We start from the raw sequence: 18,106 nt of genomic DNA on the forward strand, positions 1-18,106 counted from the left end.
ACACACACACACACACGAATGAACAATGTGGATTCGCTGCCTCACTGAACCTTCAGCGGCATCATTTCCAGCCCCCCACCACCACCACCTACACACACACACACACGCCCTGTCTATGCCAGTGAGAGCTGGGATTCCCCTGCCAATCCCTGACTCTAGGAGCTGAGGATTTAGGGATAACTTGGGACATAGTGAGACCATCAGGCCTGATCCCCCGGGCAGAAAGCAGCCCCCTCCCTGTCCCGTCCTTCTCCCCCCCCCCCCCCCCCCTGTGCTCCTAGTGCACCTGCAAGGGTGTTTACACCACCCAGAGTCCCCCAGGGACATACCAGGAAATGTGGAGGCCGGGTAGAGAGAGACACTCGCAGACACAGGGCCTGCACTGGGGCAGACAGGGAGCATGGCGGGGATGCAGGGTGGGAAGGACACGGGTGGGGGTTCCATGGGGTGAAGGGGACACACTGGGGAAGATGGGGTGGAGCTACCCACGAGAGGGGACACAGGATGTGGGGCAGCAAGACAGGGTGGGTGGTCACAAGTTGGGGGATGTGTGGGGGGGGAGATGGGGTCAGGGGATGTGGTCTGCCCCCATCTCCTTTCCCCTTCAGTCGATGCCTTGTCACAGGCAGGAAATCCCAGGGGTGTTCAGGCCTCGTCCCTCCAATCAGAGAACTCACCCCCAATCTATGGGGCTGCACCCCCTCTTGGCACCCCTCTGCTGTGGAGCCCCATGACCCTTCTCCACCAGCTGCAGGGCCCCTGGCTACCCCCTGGGACCCTCTGCTGAGAATGTCATGGTCCAGGGCCCCGCCCGCCACAACCACAAGGCCCTGCTGGAAATAGCAGCCCTAGCTCTGGGCCCGCCCGCCCCCGGGGCCCTCCCCTCGCCAGGCGCCGCGGGGCCATTGTACTGGGCACAGGGGATGGCGCCCGAGCTGCACGGCCTCCTGCTGCTGACGCTGCTGGTCTGGGTGGTGGCGGCCAGGATCGGGGCCCCCCCGAGGCAGGGGGAGATGGCCAGACGGGTCAACACCACAGGTGGGAGGTTCTGGGGGAAACAGTGGCCCAGGGAGACCCTGGGGGGAGGCCAGGGTGCATATGGGGAAGGTGGGGCCCTGGGGACTGGCAGGAGGCTAAAGGGGGAGCAGGGGAGTGTCTGGGCCAGGCCTGGGCCCGGGTGATGTCTCAGGGCTGGGGGAGCCAGGGGGCGTGTGGGAGAGGCCGGCGAGCTGTGACAGGTGGAGGATGGGCCAGGCAGTGGCTGGACCGGGCTGGGACCGGAGGGCCGTGGTGCGGAGGCTGCTCTGCAGGATCAGGCCACGGGGGGGCTGGGGAAAGGCGGGGGGCTGTGACTGAGGGGGGAGGCTGGGAGATCATGGCTGGGGAGGAGGCTGGTTCCCCATTTATGTGTCTCTTCTTCCACCCCGCCCCCCAGAATTGAAGGCTGCAGTCCTGCCCTGTGGAGGGTCCGGGGCTGTGTATGGGGACCCCCCCACTCAGTTGTCTCTCTCCTGGCTGTGGAGGGGCCCGTGGGGCCAGGAGCTGCTGAGCCTGAACGCAAGCCTGGGGGAGCCGCCCCCCCGCACCAGGATGGGCATTGGGGTCTGGGGGTCACTGGTGCTGCCCAATGTCTCCACCTCAGACGCAGGCGTCTACAGCTGCGAGTGGGACGGGGACAGCGGGGGAAACGTGCTGCTCAATGTGCCAGGGAGCCGTGAGTCCGGGAGGATCAAGGGGCTGATGTGGGGGGCAGGGCCGGGGGGCAAGGTCTGGATGGAGGAGATGACTGGGGGGAAGGTGGTGGTTGGAGGGAGGGATGGGGAGTTGGGGGGCAGGCAGCAGTGGAGGGCAGGCACTGAAGGGGTGGGGCTGGCCTGGCCCAGGGGGCTAAGCAATGGCAGGCAGTGGGGTGGGAGGCAGAGTGCAGATGTGGGAGGCTGGTCCAGGAGGCTGATAGTGTTTTGGGGAATGTTAGGGGGCTGATCCAGTGAGGGGAGGGGGGCAGATCCAGGGGGGCAGTGTCAAGGACTCAAAGTTCTCAGCTCTGTACGGCCCTGGGAGGAACCCCCCTTCGGTGTGACAGCCCCCTGTGAAGGTCGCACTCTCTCTCGGGGTTAGGCCCTCTGCCCCCGCTGCCTCCTGGAACTGCATCTCTGAGCTTTCAGCACACCTGTCTCTGCCCTGGGCCCCTCAGGGAGTCCACTCGCTCGGGACCCCCCGGGGCCCCACCCCCAGAGGGAGCGATGCCCCCTGATCTCTAGCCTGCAGTGACTCAGCCAGCGTAACACAGGAGGTTTATTGAGCGTCCAAACCCAGCACAGGAAACTCTCCGGCCCCTCAGGCCTGGCCTCCCTCAGCACTGTACATCTAGGTCTCTGCCCCATCCAGGTGGGCTCTGACTGCTCTCCCTCTCCAGTACAGCTGCCCCCTCCTTCCAGCTGAGCCCCCAAGATCATCTCCCCCCTTGGCCCCTCCTCGACCTTTGTCTTCGGTCCCAGGTGTCACGGAGTGTGGGGGAGTCCGGGGCCTGCACCCCTCTTCCTGGGATTCACCGTAACTCTCAGCCAGCCAGTAAAACAGAAGGTTTATTGGACAATAGCAACACAGTCTAAAACAGAGCTTGTGGGTACAACCAGGACCCCTCAATCAAGTCCTTCTGGGGGGCAGGGAGCTCAGACCCCAGCCCTGGGGTTCCCTATGTTCCTCCACCCAGCCCCAAACTGAAACTCTCTCCAGCCCCTCCTCCTCTGGGCTTCGTCCCTTTCCCGTGCCCAGCAGGGCACCGGATTCCTTTGTTCTCCCACCCTTTAGCTCTCACCTTGCAGGGGGGAAGGGCCCAGGCCATCAGCTGCCAGGAAACAGGGTGTCGGCCATTCTCTGTGTCCAGACCCCTGCACACCCCTGCCCTCTAGGGCTCTACAACGATCATACGCCCTTATCCCACCCCCTAGATACTTAAGAACTGCACAGTGGAAACTGAGGCACCCCCACAATATTCAGAGGAAACATTAAGAACAGCCCCACTTCATCACACCAGGTAAACAGGTCGCTGGGTCCCTCTCTCTTCCGTCCTTTGTTCCCTTCTGGCTGGAACCGGTTGGTCAGGTCACTGGGGTCCTCTCTCCGCAGCCCATTGTCCTCCCATGGCCAGAACCAGCTGCCTTCCAAGGTGGGCTGAGCATCTTGGTCACCAGTCCGCTAGGGTCCCACATCTCCAGGCCTCCCCCATCTCCAGGCTATTGTCCGGGGTCCTGGCAGCAAGGTGAGGTCACACTTGGTCCCCTGCAACAACAAACCCCATCCCACCGCCCGGTGCCACAGGAGCCAGCACACTGTCGTACCAGCCCCTCTGCTTCCCTTGGGCCCTGGCTAGATTCTCCCCGGCCAAATCCATGAGCTTCGTGAGCCTTCTGCAGAATTTTCCTTTCGTTTTCCCTTCCCAGTTGTCCCTCATCAAGCCCCGGGAACCCCTCACTATCTTTCCAGACACCAACTCGAAAGGGTGGACCCCTGTGCATTTCTTGGGCTGTAAAAGTTGTGCAGCAGCCTTCGCCCATTGTGCTGGCCCCCCTGATCTCTAGAGAGAGGTACCTCGCAGCCAGGTACAACCACCGGTGATACTGCTGGTGGACCACCAGCTGCCTCCTGATCCCCCAAAGTTTTGTTTTCCCTCTGGAAGCCTTTCCCGGTACCGGGTCCCTTCTCTCACATGAATCTTTCCCTGCGATCCTCCCCCAGGATCTTGCAACACCGTTGCTCTCAGCTTCTTCTGGGCAGGACCCTTCTGCTGCTAGGTCTGGAATTCAGCTGGTGGGGTTGGGGCCCAGCCCCCGTTACTGTGTCTGTTTCCCCACCACGGGACAAAGCCTTGGTCTCAGCCCTGTTAAGCCCTGTCCCTGGTAACTCACACCCCCTGTTGGAGGTGTTACGTCCCCTGATAGGTAGTTTGCTGGTGTCAGGCCAGGCAGGTGCTGTCCAGCCAGGTCTCCGACCCATCCCCCCATCAGCACCGCCTCTGGAAGTGGATTGGGCACCCCAACCTCTTTGGGGCCCCCCATTTGAGATGTACCCTTGTTACAGGCACCTTAACCTGGAGGGTCCAACGACCCCCCTCAGGGTTAGGTTTGCACTGGGCACTACCTCATCCGGGCCCACCACATCGGCTGTGCCTGCATCACCTCAGCGCCTGGGCCCCACTGCCCCCAGACCTCCCTCCCATCTACTTTGATGGGGACGAGGTGGCGACTGCCCCACTGGGCTCTGCCCTGTGCTTCACTGCGGACTGAGCCCTCTCCTGGCCCCTGTCTGGAGGAGCGAGATCCGGGCTCTCTTGCTTTACTCTTCTGGGGTTACGGACACCAGGTCCAGATCCTGTCTCAGAGAGACACAGTCACTTCCCAAGAGTACATCAAAGCTGATGTGCTGAAGGACCCCAGCTACCGGTCCCCCCGACCCCCTCCAAGCCTTCCTGTGTCTGCACGGGATCTGAGCTATCGGCAGGTGAATGGCTTCAGTTGGGAAGCCTTCCCCCCAAATTACACAGCCCCTTGGCTGCCAGTGGGGTTGCCCCACACTGACAAGAGTCTCTTGGTCCCAGAATCTCTCCATCCCATGAATGCTCCCCATTGACCCCCACCTTCCGCTCCCACTGGAGAGCCAAGATGTCTTCTTGTGCACCCCTGGGCTCAGGCATCTGCTGGGCTCGGAGTAGAAGCCCGTCTGCCTCCTCCCCTCCCCTGGCCAGCTCTGTCCCAGAAGCTGGCTGGTTGGGATAGACACAGCTGACTCTCTGAGCCTGCATTACAGGCTGTCCTCCCTTCACCATGTTAGCCCTTCGCGGGGTCTCTTGGGCCAAGACTTTTTTTATCTTTGGGTATTGCACCACCTAGTGTCTTTTTGCACCACAGTAATTACAGCTCAGGTCTCTTGGGACCCATGGAGGGAGTCTGCCTTCTTCAGCATTAGTGGGCAGCCCTGCATTGGGGTGGACAAGCTTGGGGTGGAGTCCCACCTCTGAGAGGTCTCTGTGTGACTCCCCTTCCGAGTCACCAATGTGGGTTCCTTCCCCCCTCTGCTGCCCATACACTTATCTGCTAGAGTACCTGCACTTCTCAGGTCTTTGGGCTTTGAGGACAGATGTCCTACAGCTGCTCCAATCCCACCCGATTATACCCATCCTCTGCAGGGGTGGCCCTGCACCCTTTTCCCCCTTGCAGAGATATTCCCCCAGCAAGGTGGTGACCTCCTTGTATGAGACACCTGGAGTTTCTCATACACCCCAGAATCTTTTCCTATCTGCCTCAGTGGTCCACTCAAACTTAAGCAGCAAAGCCTGTTTGAACCGTTCATAGTCCCCAGTCCCTACACCAGCCATTTGACTGAACGCTTCTATCGCCTTGAGACCAGCAAGGGGGTGTAATGGGGTCAGCACCCACCTCTTGCGAGCACCCCCTCTGGTTGGGCATGCCTGCGTTCTTTAGTTCTGGTGACCCCTTTCGGTGGTTCTCAGATGGTTTTTTCAGTGACTCAGCTCTTCGGCCAAGTCACACACTGTCTGCATGTGAACCAGAACAGACCCCTGCCGGCGTATAGGTCCCAGTGGACTGTATCTAGTGCCCCTCTGGTGGTGTCTCTGTAGCTCTCCCTGGGCTTTGGATTTTAAGTAGTCCAGCCCTGGTATGGGGCCATATCCTCAGGGCTTCTTCCCTGGAGATACTATCTTCCTACAGCCCTCCCCAGGCTCAGTTCTTACTCAGTTCCTGCAGCCAGCCAGGAGCTTCTTCATTGCTCCCCTGGTCCCTGCTAGCAAACTGTTTTCAGCTCAGTCCTAGCTGCCAGCCAGGAGCCTCTCACTCCCCCTGGTCCCTGCCAGCAGACTGTCTTCGGTCCTGCTGCTCGTCCAGCCAGGCACACAGTCCTTCTTCTCCAGTGCCACCCAGCAACTAATGACTGCACTGTTCTGCAGCTCCTTTTATAGGGCCCTCCTGGCCCCGGATTGGCCGTTCCAGCAGCCCCTCTGATTAATTGCGTCCTCACCGCGCTAAGCCTCTTGGAGGACCTCTCCACTGCGCCTTTCGTGGGATGGGTGAGACAGAATCCTGAGGCCTCCAGCAGGGAGCTGTTGGGCCTTGTCCACCCCATCACAGGGGGTTAGACAGCTGTGCCCACCCGCCTGGTCAGCCGGATTCAAATCACAAACCTCCTCACCGGCAGTGAGGGAGGAACCGATATCCCCCGCCGCACCATTAAACCGGGTCACACTTTGGAATCTAGGCTTCCTGCAGAACTGGCACCTCGGGGTCCTTCCCCACTTACCCCCTGGCAGGTCCTCTTGGCCCGCCTCTCCTCCAGCTCATGTTTTCACTGCTCCGAGCAGTCAGCTATAGCCTCTGCTCCTCCGGCTCCAGCTCCTGCCCTCTCAGCTCCAGTTTCCATCTCTTCACATCCACTGGGGGGAACCCAGGTTGGGAAGCCCCCCTCCTGGCTGGGGAACTGGGTCTGGCCTCCCTGCTGCTACTCCGACTGCCCCCTGCTACTCCCAGGCTCTCCGGGCATCCCGAAAGCCCGCTGGAACTGGAACTTGCTCCTCGAACTGCTCACTCTCTCCCAGCCAGGCAATCAGCTGCTGCTGGGTGAGCCTCCCCACGCTCAACCCTCTCTCCCTGCACAGCCGTGCCAGGTCCCTCGTACGGAGCTGGTTCTAGACCCTTTCCTTGCTGGTTCCTTCAATTCCCTCGTTTTATCGCTGGCAGCCACTCACTGCAAAGCACCTGCGCTCGCAGCCAATTGTCTGTAGGGTGCATCCGCCAACCATCCTCTGCTACCACGTTGTCACGGACTCACAGGTCGTGCCTACTCTTGGCCCCGTGTGGTCCCTGGGGGGAACCCCCTTCAGTGAGACAGCCCTTCTCGGGGGTCCACTCTCTCTCGGGGGTTAAGCCCCTCCGCCTCCTGGAACCGCACCTCTCTGAGCCTTAGCACGCCTGTCTCTGCCGTGGGCCCCTCAGGGAGTCCCCTCGCTCTGGACCCCCAGGACCCGCATGCCGAGAGGGAGCGATGCCCCCTGATCTGCAGCCTCCAGTGACTCTCAGCCAGCGTAACACAGGAGGGTTTATTGAGCATCTGAACCCAGCACAGGCAGGTCTCAGGGCCCTCGGGCCTGGCCAGTCTCAGCACCTTACGTCTAGGTCTGTCCTGCATCTAGGTGGGCTCTGGTTGTTCTCTCTCTCCTGAGTCCAGCAGCCCCCTCCTTCCAGCCGAGCGTCCTATATCCACTCCCCTCTCGGCCCCTCCTCTGTCCTTTGTGTTCGGTCCCAGGTAAACAGGTCATTGGGGCCCTCTCTCCTCCGTCCTCTGTTCCCCTCTGGCTGGAACTGGTTGTTCAGGTCACCAGGGTCCTCTCTCCTCAGCCCATTGTCCTCCCACTGGCCAGAACTGGCTGACTGCCAAGCTGGGGTGGGCCTCCTGGTCACCAGGTCATTGGTTGCTAGGGTCCCCCATCTCTAGGCCACTGTCTGGGGTCCCAACTGCTAGGCAAGATCACACCTGGTCCTCTGTAACAACAAACCCTCTCCCACCACCTCGTTAAACATGCAGCACACAGGGAAACTGAGGCACACACTGTTCATGCAAAACACTAAGAAACCCCCCCACTTCATCACAGGCAGGCAGTGGGGGTCCTGGGAGCTGATCCGGGGGGAAGGTGGTGGGGAGAGAGGGGCTGATCCGGGGTTGAGGCGGTGTGGGGAGGGTGACTGACCCGTGGGAAAGGCAGCAGGGGGCTGATTTTGGGGACAGCCTGGGGGCTCATCCAGGGGGGCAGGTGGTGCGGGGAGGAGGGCTGATCTGGTGGACAGGTGTTTGGAGGTGATCAAGGGGGAAGGCAGTGGGGGGCTGATTTGGGGGGCAGGCAGTGGGGGTAGGAGGGCTGATCTGTGGGGCAGACAGCGTGGGGCCTGGGAGCTGATCCAAGGGCGCAGGCGGTGGGGGGAGGGCGGCTGATCTGGGGGACAGGCAGTGGGGGGCTGATTTGGGGGGCAGGTGGCAGGGGACCTGGGAGCTGATCCAGAGGGCAGAGACTGGGGTGGACTGGGGGCTGGGCTGTGGTCTGAGCCTGCTCTCACCCCTGCCAGGGGAGCTCTACATCTCTGGGACCCAGGGGGGGCAGGTCGTGCTCCCCTGCGCCGCAGGAAATGCCAGCGAGACCCCTGCTGTGGACTGGTTCAGGGATACAGACAACAGGCCCCACCAGATTGACCGCGCTGGCCCACGGCACTGGCCCAAAGGCAACACCCTGCGCATCAAGGGGCTGGAATCAGGGGACGCCGGGCGGTACTGGTGCCGGGCCAGGAACCAGAGCTGGACCGTGCACCTGCACCTGGGAGGTGAGGGACCCTGCTGTGCCACCTGCTAGAGTTACCAACTTTCTGATAGCAGAAAACTGCACACCCTTGCCCCGCCCCCTGCCCCTTCTCTGAGACCCCGCACTCACTCCTTCCCCCCTCCCTTGGCCGCTCGCTCTCCCCCATCCTCGCTCACTAGCTCATTTTCACTGGGCTGGGGCAGGGGGTTGGGGTGCAGGAGGGGGTGAGAGCTCCAGCTGGGGCTGGGGATGAGGGGTTTGGGCTGCAGGAGGGGGCTTCGGTCTGGGGCTGAGGGGTTCAGAGTGCGGGAGGGGGTGCGGGGTGTGGGCTCGGGGAGGGAGTTTGGGTGTGGGAGGGGGCTCAGGGCTGGGGCAGGGGGTTGGAGCACGGGACGGGGGTCAGGGTGCAGGCTCGGGGTGGTGCTGACATCAGCATGTTCCTCTGGCTCCTAGGCGTAGGGGACAGGGGGTCTGCATGCTGCCCGCGCCCACAGGCACCGCCCCCACAGCTCCCATTGGCCGCAGTTCCTGGCCAATGGGAGCTGCAGAGCCGGCGCTCGGGGTGGAGGCAGTGCGCGGAGCCCCCGTGGCCACCCCTGCACCTAGGAGCCGAGGGACATGTTACCGCTTCCCGGGAGCTGCGTGAAGCCGGGCACGGGGCCTGCCAACCCCACACCAACCGGACTGTTAATGGCCAGATCAGTGGTGCTGACCGGAGCTGCCGGGGTCCCTTTTCGTCCAGTCGAAAACTGGATGCCTGGCAACCCTAGTTCCTGCTGATACCCCGGCACCCCGATTGCCTCCTGCCCTCTGCTCCTGCCTTCCTGCCCTACAACCCCCCACACCCTTCCCGTCCCACCCCTGACTGTCCCTGTCCCCCGCAGGGGAGCTGTCATTCTCGGTGCTGGCCGGGGACACGGCCCGGCTCCCCTGCAATGGCTCCATGCCAGACGCCTGGGTCCAAGGCTCCTTGGCCTGGAAGCGGCTGGGCCCGGGGGTCTCGTGGAAGCAGCTGGTGGAGCTGGCGGCTCGGCGCTACGGAGCCTACATGTTTCAGCTCTCCCTGGGCACTGGCGCAGCCCTGGTGCTGCCGGCAGTGACGCTCGACCAGGCCGGGACCTACCGCTGTGTCCGGGGCAACCACAGCCACGCCGTGGAGCTGGAGGTCACGGCCCACACAGGTGGGGGGCAGAGTGACCATGGGGAGTAGGGTGGGTTATGGGGCAGGAGGGTGATGATGTCTCTGCCCAAGGGGTGGGGGAATTAGTGGGGGTGGGTACAGGGGGGCAGTAGCGGGGGGACCTGGGGGGCACATGCGGGGGGGTGAGGCCAGGCCGTGACAATGTCTCTGTCCAGGAGGGTGGCAGCCCTGGATCGTGGGGGCTGCGGGACTTGGATACGTTGCTGTTGGCCTGGCCTCCCTGTTTGGATACTACCAGATCCGCCGAGGTGAGTTGGGATCCGGGACGCCCCCAGTCCCTGCCCCACATCTCAGGCCCTCCTTGTAGCCCTGCCCCCCAGCCCGCCAATTGGCCCCGGGCTTTGCTTTGTGCTGTGGGCTGGGTGGGTGCGACTGGGCTCAGTCCTCAGGGCTCCGGGGAGAGGGGTCCGCACTGTGGGGGGCATGTCCCCCCCAAAACGGCACCTTCAGTCCTGGGGTGATGACCCTGGCCATAGGGAGCAGAGGTCAGGGGGGTGGGGGGAGAGCGGAACAGGTGCTGAGTGGGGTGGGAAGTGCTGGGTGGGGGAAAGGGTGCTGGGTGCTGGAGGGGGGCTGGCTGGGTGCAGGAGGGTGCTGCGTGGGGTGTGGAGGTTTTGGCGAGTGGCTGGTCGGGGGGAGGGGTGCTGAGTGAGGTGGCTGGGTGGGGGAGGGGCACTGGGTGCTGGGAGCATTGGGGGGAGTCTGGGGGCCAGGGGGGCTGTCTCCCCTGTACCCCCTTACAGTCCTATGCTGTCCGGTTCCAGCCCTGCAGACCAGAAGGAGGAAGAAATGCCTGATGGATCCGGCCAGGAGGTGACCTGGGCCGGGGGAGAACCTGCTACCCCAGGGTGGGAAGGGAGGGTCTGTGCCCCGGGCAGGATGAGGGTGTCTCTGGGATCCGGAACGGGGGTCTGTGTGGGCTGTGGGAAGGGGGCTGCTGGAAGCAGGAGGGTCCCTGGGTGTGGGGGATGCTCTGGGGTGTCTGGCAGACGGGCGCAGGATGTCTCTGACCCACGCGGTGCCTGTGGGGTGTCTCTGGGAGGGGCAGGGGGAACGGGGTTTCTGCCTGGCGGTGGCGGGGGTGTGTGTGTGGAGTTTGTGATTCTGATTTCCCGGTCATGATTCCTCCATTTCCAGGTTTTTCAAGGTGACTGGGAACGGGGCTCACACCCCTTATGGGAATGTCCTGCCCCTTGCAGACACTGCTGGTGAGTGCCCCCTGCCCCCCAACACCTTCTACCCAGCACCCCCAGCCCCTGCCCCCCACAGGAACGTCCTGCCCCCTGTAGGCACCGCCAGAGTGTCCCCACCCCCCAACTCCCCTACTGCTTCCCTTCTCCCCAGCACCCCCTGCCCTACTCCCCCTATGAGAATGTCCTGCTCCCTGCAGATACCCCCAGTGAGTGGCCCCTGCCTCTGCTGGGTCCCCCAACATCCCCACTACTCCTTTTGCCCCCCAACACACACCCTGCCTCCCACAAGAACAGTCAGCCCCTACAAACACAGCTGGTGAATGCCCCCCACACCCCATTTCCCCTCTGCTCCCCCACCCTCTACAGGAACACCCTGCCCCGCAGGTGAGTGCCCCCCCCCACCCATATTTTCAAAGCGATCAAGCCCCAAAGCGGCTATTGGATCAGCCTGACCCCCTGCGTATGACAGCCCATTGTAAACCCGCCCCCCCCCCCCGTATGTACCAGTTGCACTGAAGTGGTTTAGTCCCAAGGCGGCTGAGCTGTTGTGGCCCCAGGCAGGGAATGTGGGAGCCTGGGGTGCCCCCAATGCCTGCAGCACCCCACGGGTCCCCCACTGTCCCAGCCAATCTGACCTGGGGAAAGAATCCTTCCTGACTCTGCAAAGGGCCACGAGCTTGGCTCTGCACATGGGAGCCAGCCCCACCAGCCAAGTGTGTCGGGAGGGTTCTCTGACCCACCTCAGAGCCTGCCCGCCCGGTGTCCCCTCCCCAGTGGGGCCAGTCCCTGGTGCTTCAGAGGAAGGGGAAAATAAAACTGAGAATCCAGCCAGCCAAAGGGGGGCAAGTTCCTTCCTGACCCTGCAGGTGACAGGCCACAGCCCTGAAGCATGCGACTGGATCATAGGCATTGTCTTAATGCAGAGCCCCCCTCGCTTTGTGTACTCTCCCTCCAGTCACCCAGGGGGCTGCGTCCCCACAGCCGGCCTAGGGAGGGGCGTACTGGTGCCTCTTTCCAGCTCCAGGGCTTGTGGGGCTTGACCCCCAGGGTTGGCCAGTTGCCACATCTGGCTGCATTGACCCCCTTGTCCCCGTTCCCACCCAGGCCAGCTGGTGTGACTCCCCCTACCTATGCCGCCCTTCCCTCACTGTGCATCTTCTGGGGCCCTGCTCTGACCCTGCCCCCTGTTCCCAGGTGTGGGGCAGACAGGTGCAGTGCCCTATGAGATCGTGGCACTGGGTGCAAGAGGGCAGGGGAGGCCACTGCCTGCAGAGGGGCCCATCAGTGCTGCCGTGTCAGAGGGTGAGTGACCCCCCCCCCCCGAGGTGACCCCAACCCAGCCCCCCTCCATGGCTTTCCAAGCACTGCAGGAGTAGGGTGCAGAAAGGGGGCCGGGGCACAGACTGGGAGGATGGGAGTGATGGGGGGCACATATTGGGGTGGGATGTGTGACAGGATCCCCGGGGTGCAGCCTGGGACCATGGGACCGCTGTGCCCCCGGAACCCTCTCCAGCCTGGGTCTCTCACAATGCCCTGCTAGTGACCAGCAGCAAACCCCTCCAGGCTGTGATCACTCAGCACAACCGCATGTGGAGTCCCAACGCCCGGCTGGATTGCATGAAAGCTCCCAGGGCCACTCCTGAATCACACAGAGAAAGGTCACAGCCAAATCCCCCCAGCTCCCAGCACTGTACCTCAGGAATATGCCGTCTTGCACTGCTCAAGATGAGCAATGCAGATTTATTAACCGGTTCACCACTTCAGCAATGGAAAGCGGATCTACACCAGCCTTTGCAAAACCTGAGCAATTTGCCACACGCTTCATACAAACTCCCTGGTGAAGATAAACAGTAAAACAAACGTGTTGACTATAAAAGACAGATTTTAGGTGATATTATGTGAAAGGTAAAAAGCCAGAGTTAGTTACCAAAAGAAATAAAATATCAGCACGCAGTCTAAACTCTCAACCCTATTAGACGGGGCAACATCTAGATTAAGCAGTTTTTCTCACCCCACTGGATATTGCGGTTCCTAGTACACAGATTTCACCCTTGAAATCTGGGCCAGTCCCCTCAGTTGGAGTCTTCAGAGTGTCCTTGTTGGTTGCAGCGTAGGTGGGGGAAGGAGGAAGGCCCAGCATGGGGCCCCTGTGTCTGTTTTATACCCTCAGTCCATGTGCTTGGGAAACACAAGTCCAGGCATGTCTGGGGGCATTGCTGAGTCTCCAGGCCGGGTTGAGCAATCCCCCTGGCGTGGCCTCATGCCGGCGAGTCACTGCATCCTAGCTCCCTGGCTGGACAATGGCTGTTGGTGGTTGTTTGACACCCGCCCGGGCGCTGATGACTTTCCTCGCTGTTACCTCAGGGGGAGCTAATATCTGGCTGATTCCCCAATTTACAGCATGTTTCAGTGACAACCGTACCACACAACCTCAGAACTGCATTAATGATACACATCTATGGGTAGAGAAATGACTTTCAGCAGGTCATAACCTTTCCCCTGACACCTCACCAGGCCTGCCTTCTATGTAGGATCACGATTATATACAGATGAGGAGTATGGGGGTTACAGGATGCTCCCCCAAGGTACAGAATGTCACAGGGTGTGAGAGGGATACAGCCAGATGAGGGGTGAGGTGAGGGGTACAGAGGGGGCAGGGGCACACAGTGGGAGAAAGGGGGGAGGTGATGGGAGCCCAGCCACAGGCAGGAAGATGGGGGAGGGGGATCCTTGCCTCCCCAGGGGGCCCTATGGAGCAAGAGATGGCAGCTCAGCACAGGGAGGGGCCAGAGTAAAGGGGACTAGGGGCCGCAAGACCCACATTGACACCCCCTCTCCCCCCAGACGAGGAGGAGTACGAGCACCCGGACAGTGAGGAAGAACCAGCAGCCGAGGGTGAGTGGGGGGCAGAGAAGGCGGGGAGCTGGAGTTAGAGAGGGGGTTGGGGCATGACAGGGCAGCGATGGGGTGGGGAGGGGCTCTGGGAGGGGACAGGATGGGGGGCATGGGGAGGGGGTGATGGAAGGGGCTGGGCTGCCAGGCAACTGGTTTGGGGTCACCTGCTCTGCTTTTCTCTCCTGGCTCCAGATGGTGATGGCTATGAAAACACCAACGGGGACATGAAACTGTGCATGGGGGACAAGGGGTCCAGCGGTAACAGCCCCCGCAAAACCACCCCCGGCTCCCTCACCCTCACCCTGCACCACCCACTGCCCTGGGGTGAGACAGGACTGACTCCCCGGAGCCAGTCAGTCCCTGCCCGGGGGCCAGATGGGAGCCGGCACCCCTAAAGGGGAATGACCCCGTGTCCCATGCCCTGTGCTGGGGCTGGATGGGAGCTGGCGCCCCCTAGAGGGGAATGACCCTGTGTCCCATGCCCCGCGCCCCTGCGATGGGGCTGGATGGGAGCCAGCACCCCCTACAGGGGAAAGGCCCCATATCCCATGCCTTGCCCCCCCGCCCTGGGGCTGGATGGGAGCCAGTGCCCCCTAGAGAGGAAAGGCCCCATATCCCATGCCCCGCCCCCTCGCCCTGGGGCTGGATGGGAGCCAGCGCCCCCTAGAAGAGAAAGGCCCTGGGTCCCATTCCCCACTTCCTCAGTCTTTCTGGCCCTAGTCTGCACTGTGGGCTGCGGTCTCCAAAGGGGGCGAAGCTCAGGGCCTGTTTAGGGACATCCGCTCCCCTGACGCCCTCCCGTCCTTCCCCCAGACGGTGCCTGCTACGAGAACAGTTTGGAGGAGAACAGAGCAGGAGGCAACTGGGCTTCAGGTAACGGGGGCACTTGGATGGGGGGTAGGGCTGAGAGCCGGGTCCTGGCTCGGGAATGGGGGGGCCAGAGCTGAGAGCCGGGTCCTGGCTGGGGAATGGGGGGGCCAGAGCTGAGAGCCGGGTCCTGGCTGGGGAATGGGGGGGCCAGAGCTGAGAGCGGAGTGCTGGGTGGGGAATGGGGGGGCGGGCAGAGCTGAGAGCGGAGTGCTGGGTGGGGATGGGGGGGGCTGAGAGTGGGGTCCTGGCTGGGGAATGGGGGGCAGGGCTGAAAGCGGGGTCATGGGTGGGGAAAGGGGTGGGGGCAGGGAGGTGGGGCTGTGGTGTGGCAGGGAGCAGGGCTGAGTGTGGAGTTTCTGGGGGTCTCCCCTGGGCTGACAGAGCACCCTGCCCTGCACCCCCAGCCCCACAGCTTCCCTCCCCCGTATCTCTCATTTATTGCTCCCCCCTCCCCGTCTCCAGATGCTTCCCACTACATGAATGCTCGCCAGGGCCCTGGGGCCGAAGACGAGGTCTCTGAAGGTAACAGTGTGGGGTGCTGGCGGGGGGCTGCCTGGAGGACACCCCCCCCACTCCCAGGCATCCCCCAGGGCGGGAAGGGCCCCTCACCCTGGGGCTTGGGAGTGGGCGGGGATCTGCACGCCCAGGGCAATGGTTTCCCAGGGTCCAGAGTATCACCCTGGTAACAACGCCCCTGGCAACCTGTTCATCACCCCGGTAACAGCTCCCCTGGTGACACCGGCCGATGGCCCCAGGTAACAGGATCCCTGGTAACTCCAGGCCGTCCAGAGGCTTGCCCCCGGTAGGGTGTCCCAGCCCCACAAGCCCATCAGAGGGCAGCAGGCACGGGCTGCTGCTGACAGGGACCTGCCCCCTGTGTTGGCAGGCAGCGAGTGTTACGAGAACACGGAGGAGGACAGCGCCCCGCTGAGCCCTGGAGCTGCGCGGCTCGTAACAGGTGATGGGCTCAGGGAGTGTGGGGTCCCGGGGTGGGGGGGCTCAGGGTCAGTCCTCCCCTGCCAGGGTCTGCGTGTGTGTGGGATCCTGGGGTGCCTATAGGGGGCACTGTGTGTATGTGAATCCCATGGAGCCTGCAGGAGGCGCTGTGTGTGTGGGGGGCAGATCCTGGGGTGCCTATAGGGGGTGCTGTGGGGGGGTGTGTGAATCCCGGGGCACCTGTAGGGGGCACTGTCTGTGTTTGGCGGGGGATCCTGGGGTGCCCGTAGGGGGCGCTGTGTATGTGTATGAATCCAAGGGTGCCTGTAGGGGGCGCTGTGTGTGCGTGTGGGCGGGGTGAATTCCGGGGGTGCCTATATGGGGTGCTGTGTGTGTGTCTTTGTGTGTGAATCCCAGAGTGCCTATAGGGGGCGCTGTGAGGGGGGGTATATTCTGGGGTGCCTGTAGGGGGCACTGTGTTTGTGTGTGGGGACCCCGAGGTGCCTGTAAGGGGCACTGTGTGTGTGTGTGGACCCCAGGGTGCCTGTACGGGGCGCTGTGTATGTGTGGGGACCCCAGGTGCCTCTAGGGAGTGCTGTGGGGGGGGAATCCGGGGTGCCTGTAGGGGACACTGTGTGTGGGGGGGAATCCAGAGTACCTGTAGGGGGCTCTGTGTGGGGGAGGGATCCCAAGGTGCCTGTAGGGGGTGCTGTGGGGGGGGAACCTGGGATGCCTGTAGGGGGCACTGTGTGTGTGTGGGGGGGACCCAGGATGCCTGTAGGGGGTGCTGTGGGGGGGATCCCGGGGTGCCTGTAGGGGGCGCTGGATGGCCTCACCCAGTGGCTGGTCTCTCCCCCCCAGACCTGCGGATGTTGTTGCTGCTGGGTGCGTGTGAGGAGCCGGAGCGGGATCGGCAGGATGGACACAGCGAGGACTCTGCTGGTGAGAGGGGCTGGGAGCTCCCCCGGGAGGGCGAGAGGGCCCCCCGACCTTTCCCTGATGCCCCCTTGTTCCCCACAGGCTCCCAGGCCTATGAGGAGATGGCCGGGGCTCTGTATGCAGCCCCTGCCCGGCATCTCCGCCTACGGGACCGCAGCCAGGAGGAAGGTGAGCTCCAGGAATGGGGCTGGGATCCCAATATCCCACTCTGGGTCCCCGCATATCCCAGCACCATGAGCCCCCTCCATGGGATCACCTCCATATCTCAGCACCCCAAGCACCCTTCCCTGGGGTCACCCCATATCCCAGCCCCCTGATTCCCCCTCCCTGGGGTCACCTCATATCTTAGCATCCCAAGCCCCCTCCCTGGGGTCACCCCCATATCCTAGTGCCCTGAGCCCCTCTCCCAGGGGTCACCACTATAGCCAGTGCCCTGAGCCCCCTCCCTGGGGTCACCCTCATATCCCAGCCCCCTGAGTCCCTCTCTCTGGAGTCACCCCATATCCTAGTGCCCTGACCCCCATCCCAGGGGTCATCCTCCTGAGCCTCCCTCCCTGGGTCACTCTCATACTCCACCCTGACACCCCTGGGGTCATCCCCTCTCCCAGGCCCCCTCCCTGGGGTGACCCCAATATCCCAGCATGCAGAGACCATCCCTGGCCTTGGGGCCCCCACACCAGGCCCTCTCCCTGATACACCCAAGATGTTTCTGCCCCCACCACGCCAGCTGCCCCTCCCCAGGGTCAGAGGTGCAAGGGAAGGCTCCCCAGGAGAAGGGCTGGGAGGGGCTCAGCCCTCCACCTCCTCCACCGGAGATGAGGTGTGTATGGGGGGTGGAGTGGGGGCAACAGCCCCCCCAGGCCCTGGCTCTGACCCCGGCTCCCGTCTGCAGACGCCGATTCCTATGAGAACATGGAGGGGGGGCCGAGCTGCGTCCTGCCCCCCTGGGAGGGGAGCGTGGAGCTGCGTGGAGACGGTGAGTGATGGGTGGGTGGTGGTGAGACTGGGCACGGGGTGTCCCCGGGGCGCCCCTGGGCTCTCACCTGTTTTGCTGTCATTGCAGCTGCTGGGCTGAGGGCCCCAGGGCCCGTCGGAGCTGAACCCGCCAGGCGGGCGGTGCCCCGGAGCCTCGCTCGGGACTAGGACACGCCGCCCCTGGGCGAAGACAGGCAGCGAGAGTATCTGAGCCCGTGAGCACAGGGCTCTCGGGGAGGGCCCCGCGCCCCCACGGCTCCGCTCCCCATCCCGGCCCCACGTCCTGGGCCCCACTGCTGGGGACGGCCCCAAAGCTGCGGGGGGCCCGTGGGCTGCAGACGCTGTTCCCATGGCTCTGCAATGGCCAGCTGCTAACACCGTGCCCCCAGGTGCCTCTGGCCTGCCCCCCCCTGGGCTCGGCTGCCCCACAAGGACAGCTCCATCCAGCTGGGCTGGACCGCAGTCCCTCGGCGTCTGACATGTGCATGTCCAGGCTGGGGACAGGGCCCCCACAGTGCCTGTACCTCCCCCCATGACATGCTGGGGACAGGGCCCCCCCAATGCCTGTACCCCCCCATGACATACTGGGGACAGGGCCCCCACAGTGCCTGTACCTCCCCGATGGCATACTGGGGACAGGGCCCCTCAGTGTCTGTACCCCCCCCGATGACATGCTGGGGAAAGGGCCCCCCCAGTGCCTGTACCCCCCCCGATGACATGCTGGGGACAGCCCCC

At 63.2% G+C, this 18,106-nt stretch overlaps 1 protein-coding gene across 1 annotated transcript; it reads left to right on the forward strand.

The window, feature by feature from the left end:
- The first annotated feature begins 794 nt into the window (after window positions 1-794).
- Window positions 795-17,616, forward strand: CD19 (CD19 molecule). The gene is made up of 17 exons (XM_074956706.1): window positions 795-1,038; window positions 1,436-1,714; window positions 8,133-8,384; window positions 9,247-9,543; window positions 9,719-9,811; window positions 10,328-10,376; window positions 10,701-10,771; window positions 11,951-12,058; window positions 13,601-13,651; window positions 13,844-13,909; window positions 14,465-14,524; window positions 14,984-15,043; window positions 15,408-15,479; window positions 16,319-16,399; window positions 16,478-16,564; window positions 17,289-17,372; window positions 17,460-17,616. The coding sequence occupies exons 1-17, from the start codon at window positions 795-797 to the stop codon at window positions 17,537-17,539; spliced, it is 2,034 nt and encodes a 677-aa protein (XP_074812807.1). The 3' UTR covers window positions 17,540-17,616.
- The last annotated feature ends 490 nt before the right edge of the window (window positions 17,617-18,106 follow it).

This window comes from Natator depressus, chromosome 6 (assembly GCF_965152275.1).
Source record: "Natator depressus isolate rNatDep1 chromosome 6, rNatDep2.hap1, whole genome shotgun sequence".
NCBI classification, from domain to species: Eukaryota; Metazoa; Chordata; order Testudines; family Cheloniidae; genus Natator; species Natator depressus.

Bases quoted from the DNA above. Each gene is read 5' to 3' on its own strand.
- CD19 (XM_074956706.1), top strand. From the start codon at position 795: ATGGTCCAGGGCCCCGCCCGCCACAACCACAAGGCCCTGCTGGAAATA. The intron at 10,772-11,950 runs GTGAGTGCCCCC...CCCTGTTCCCAG, and splicing joins GCCCCTTGCAGACACTGCTG to GTGTGGGGCAGACAGGTGCA. The intron at 17,373-17,459 runs GTGAGTGATGGG...CTGTCATTGCAG, and splicing joins CGTGGAGCTGCGTGGAGACG to CTGCTGGGCTGAGGGCCCCA.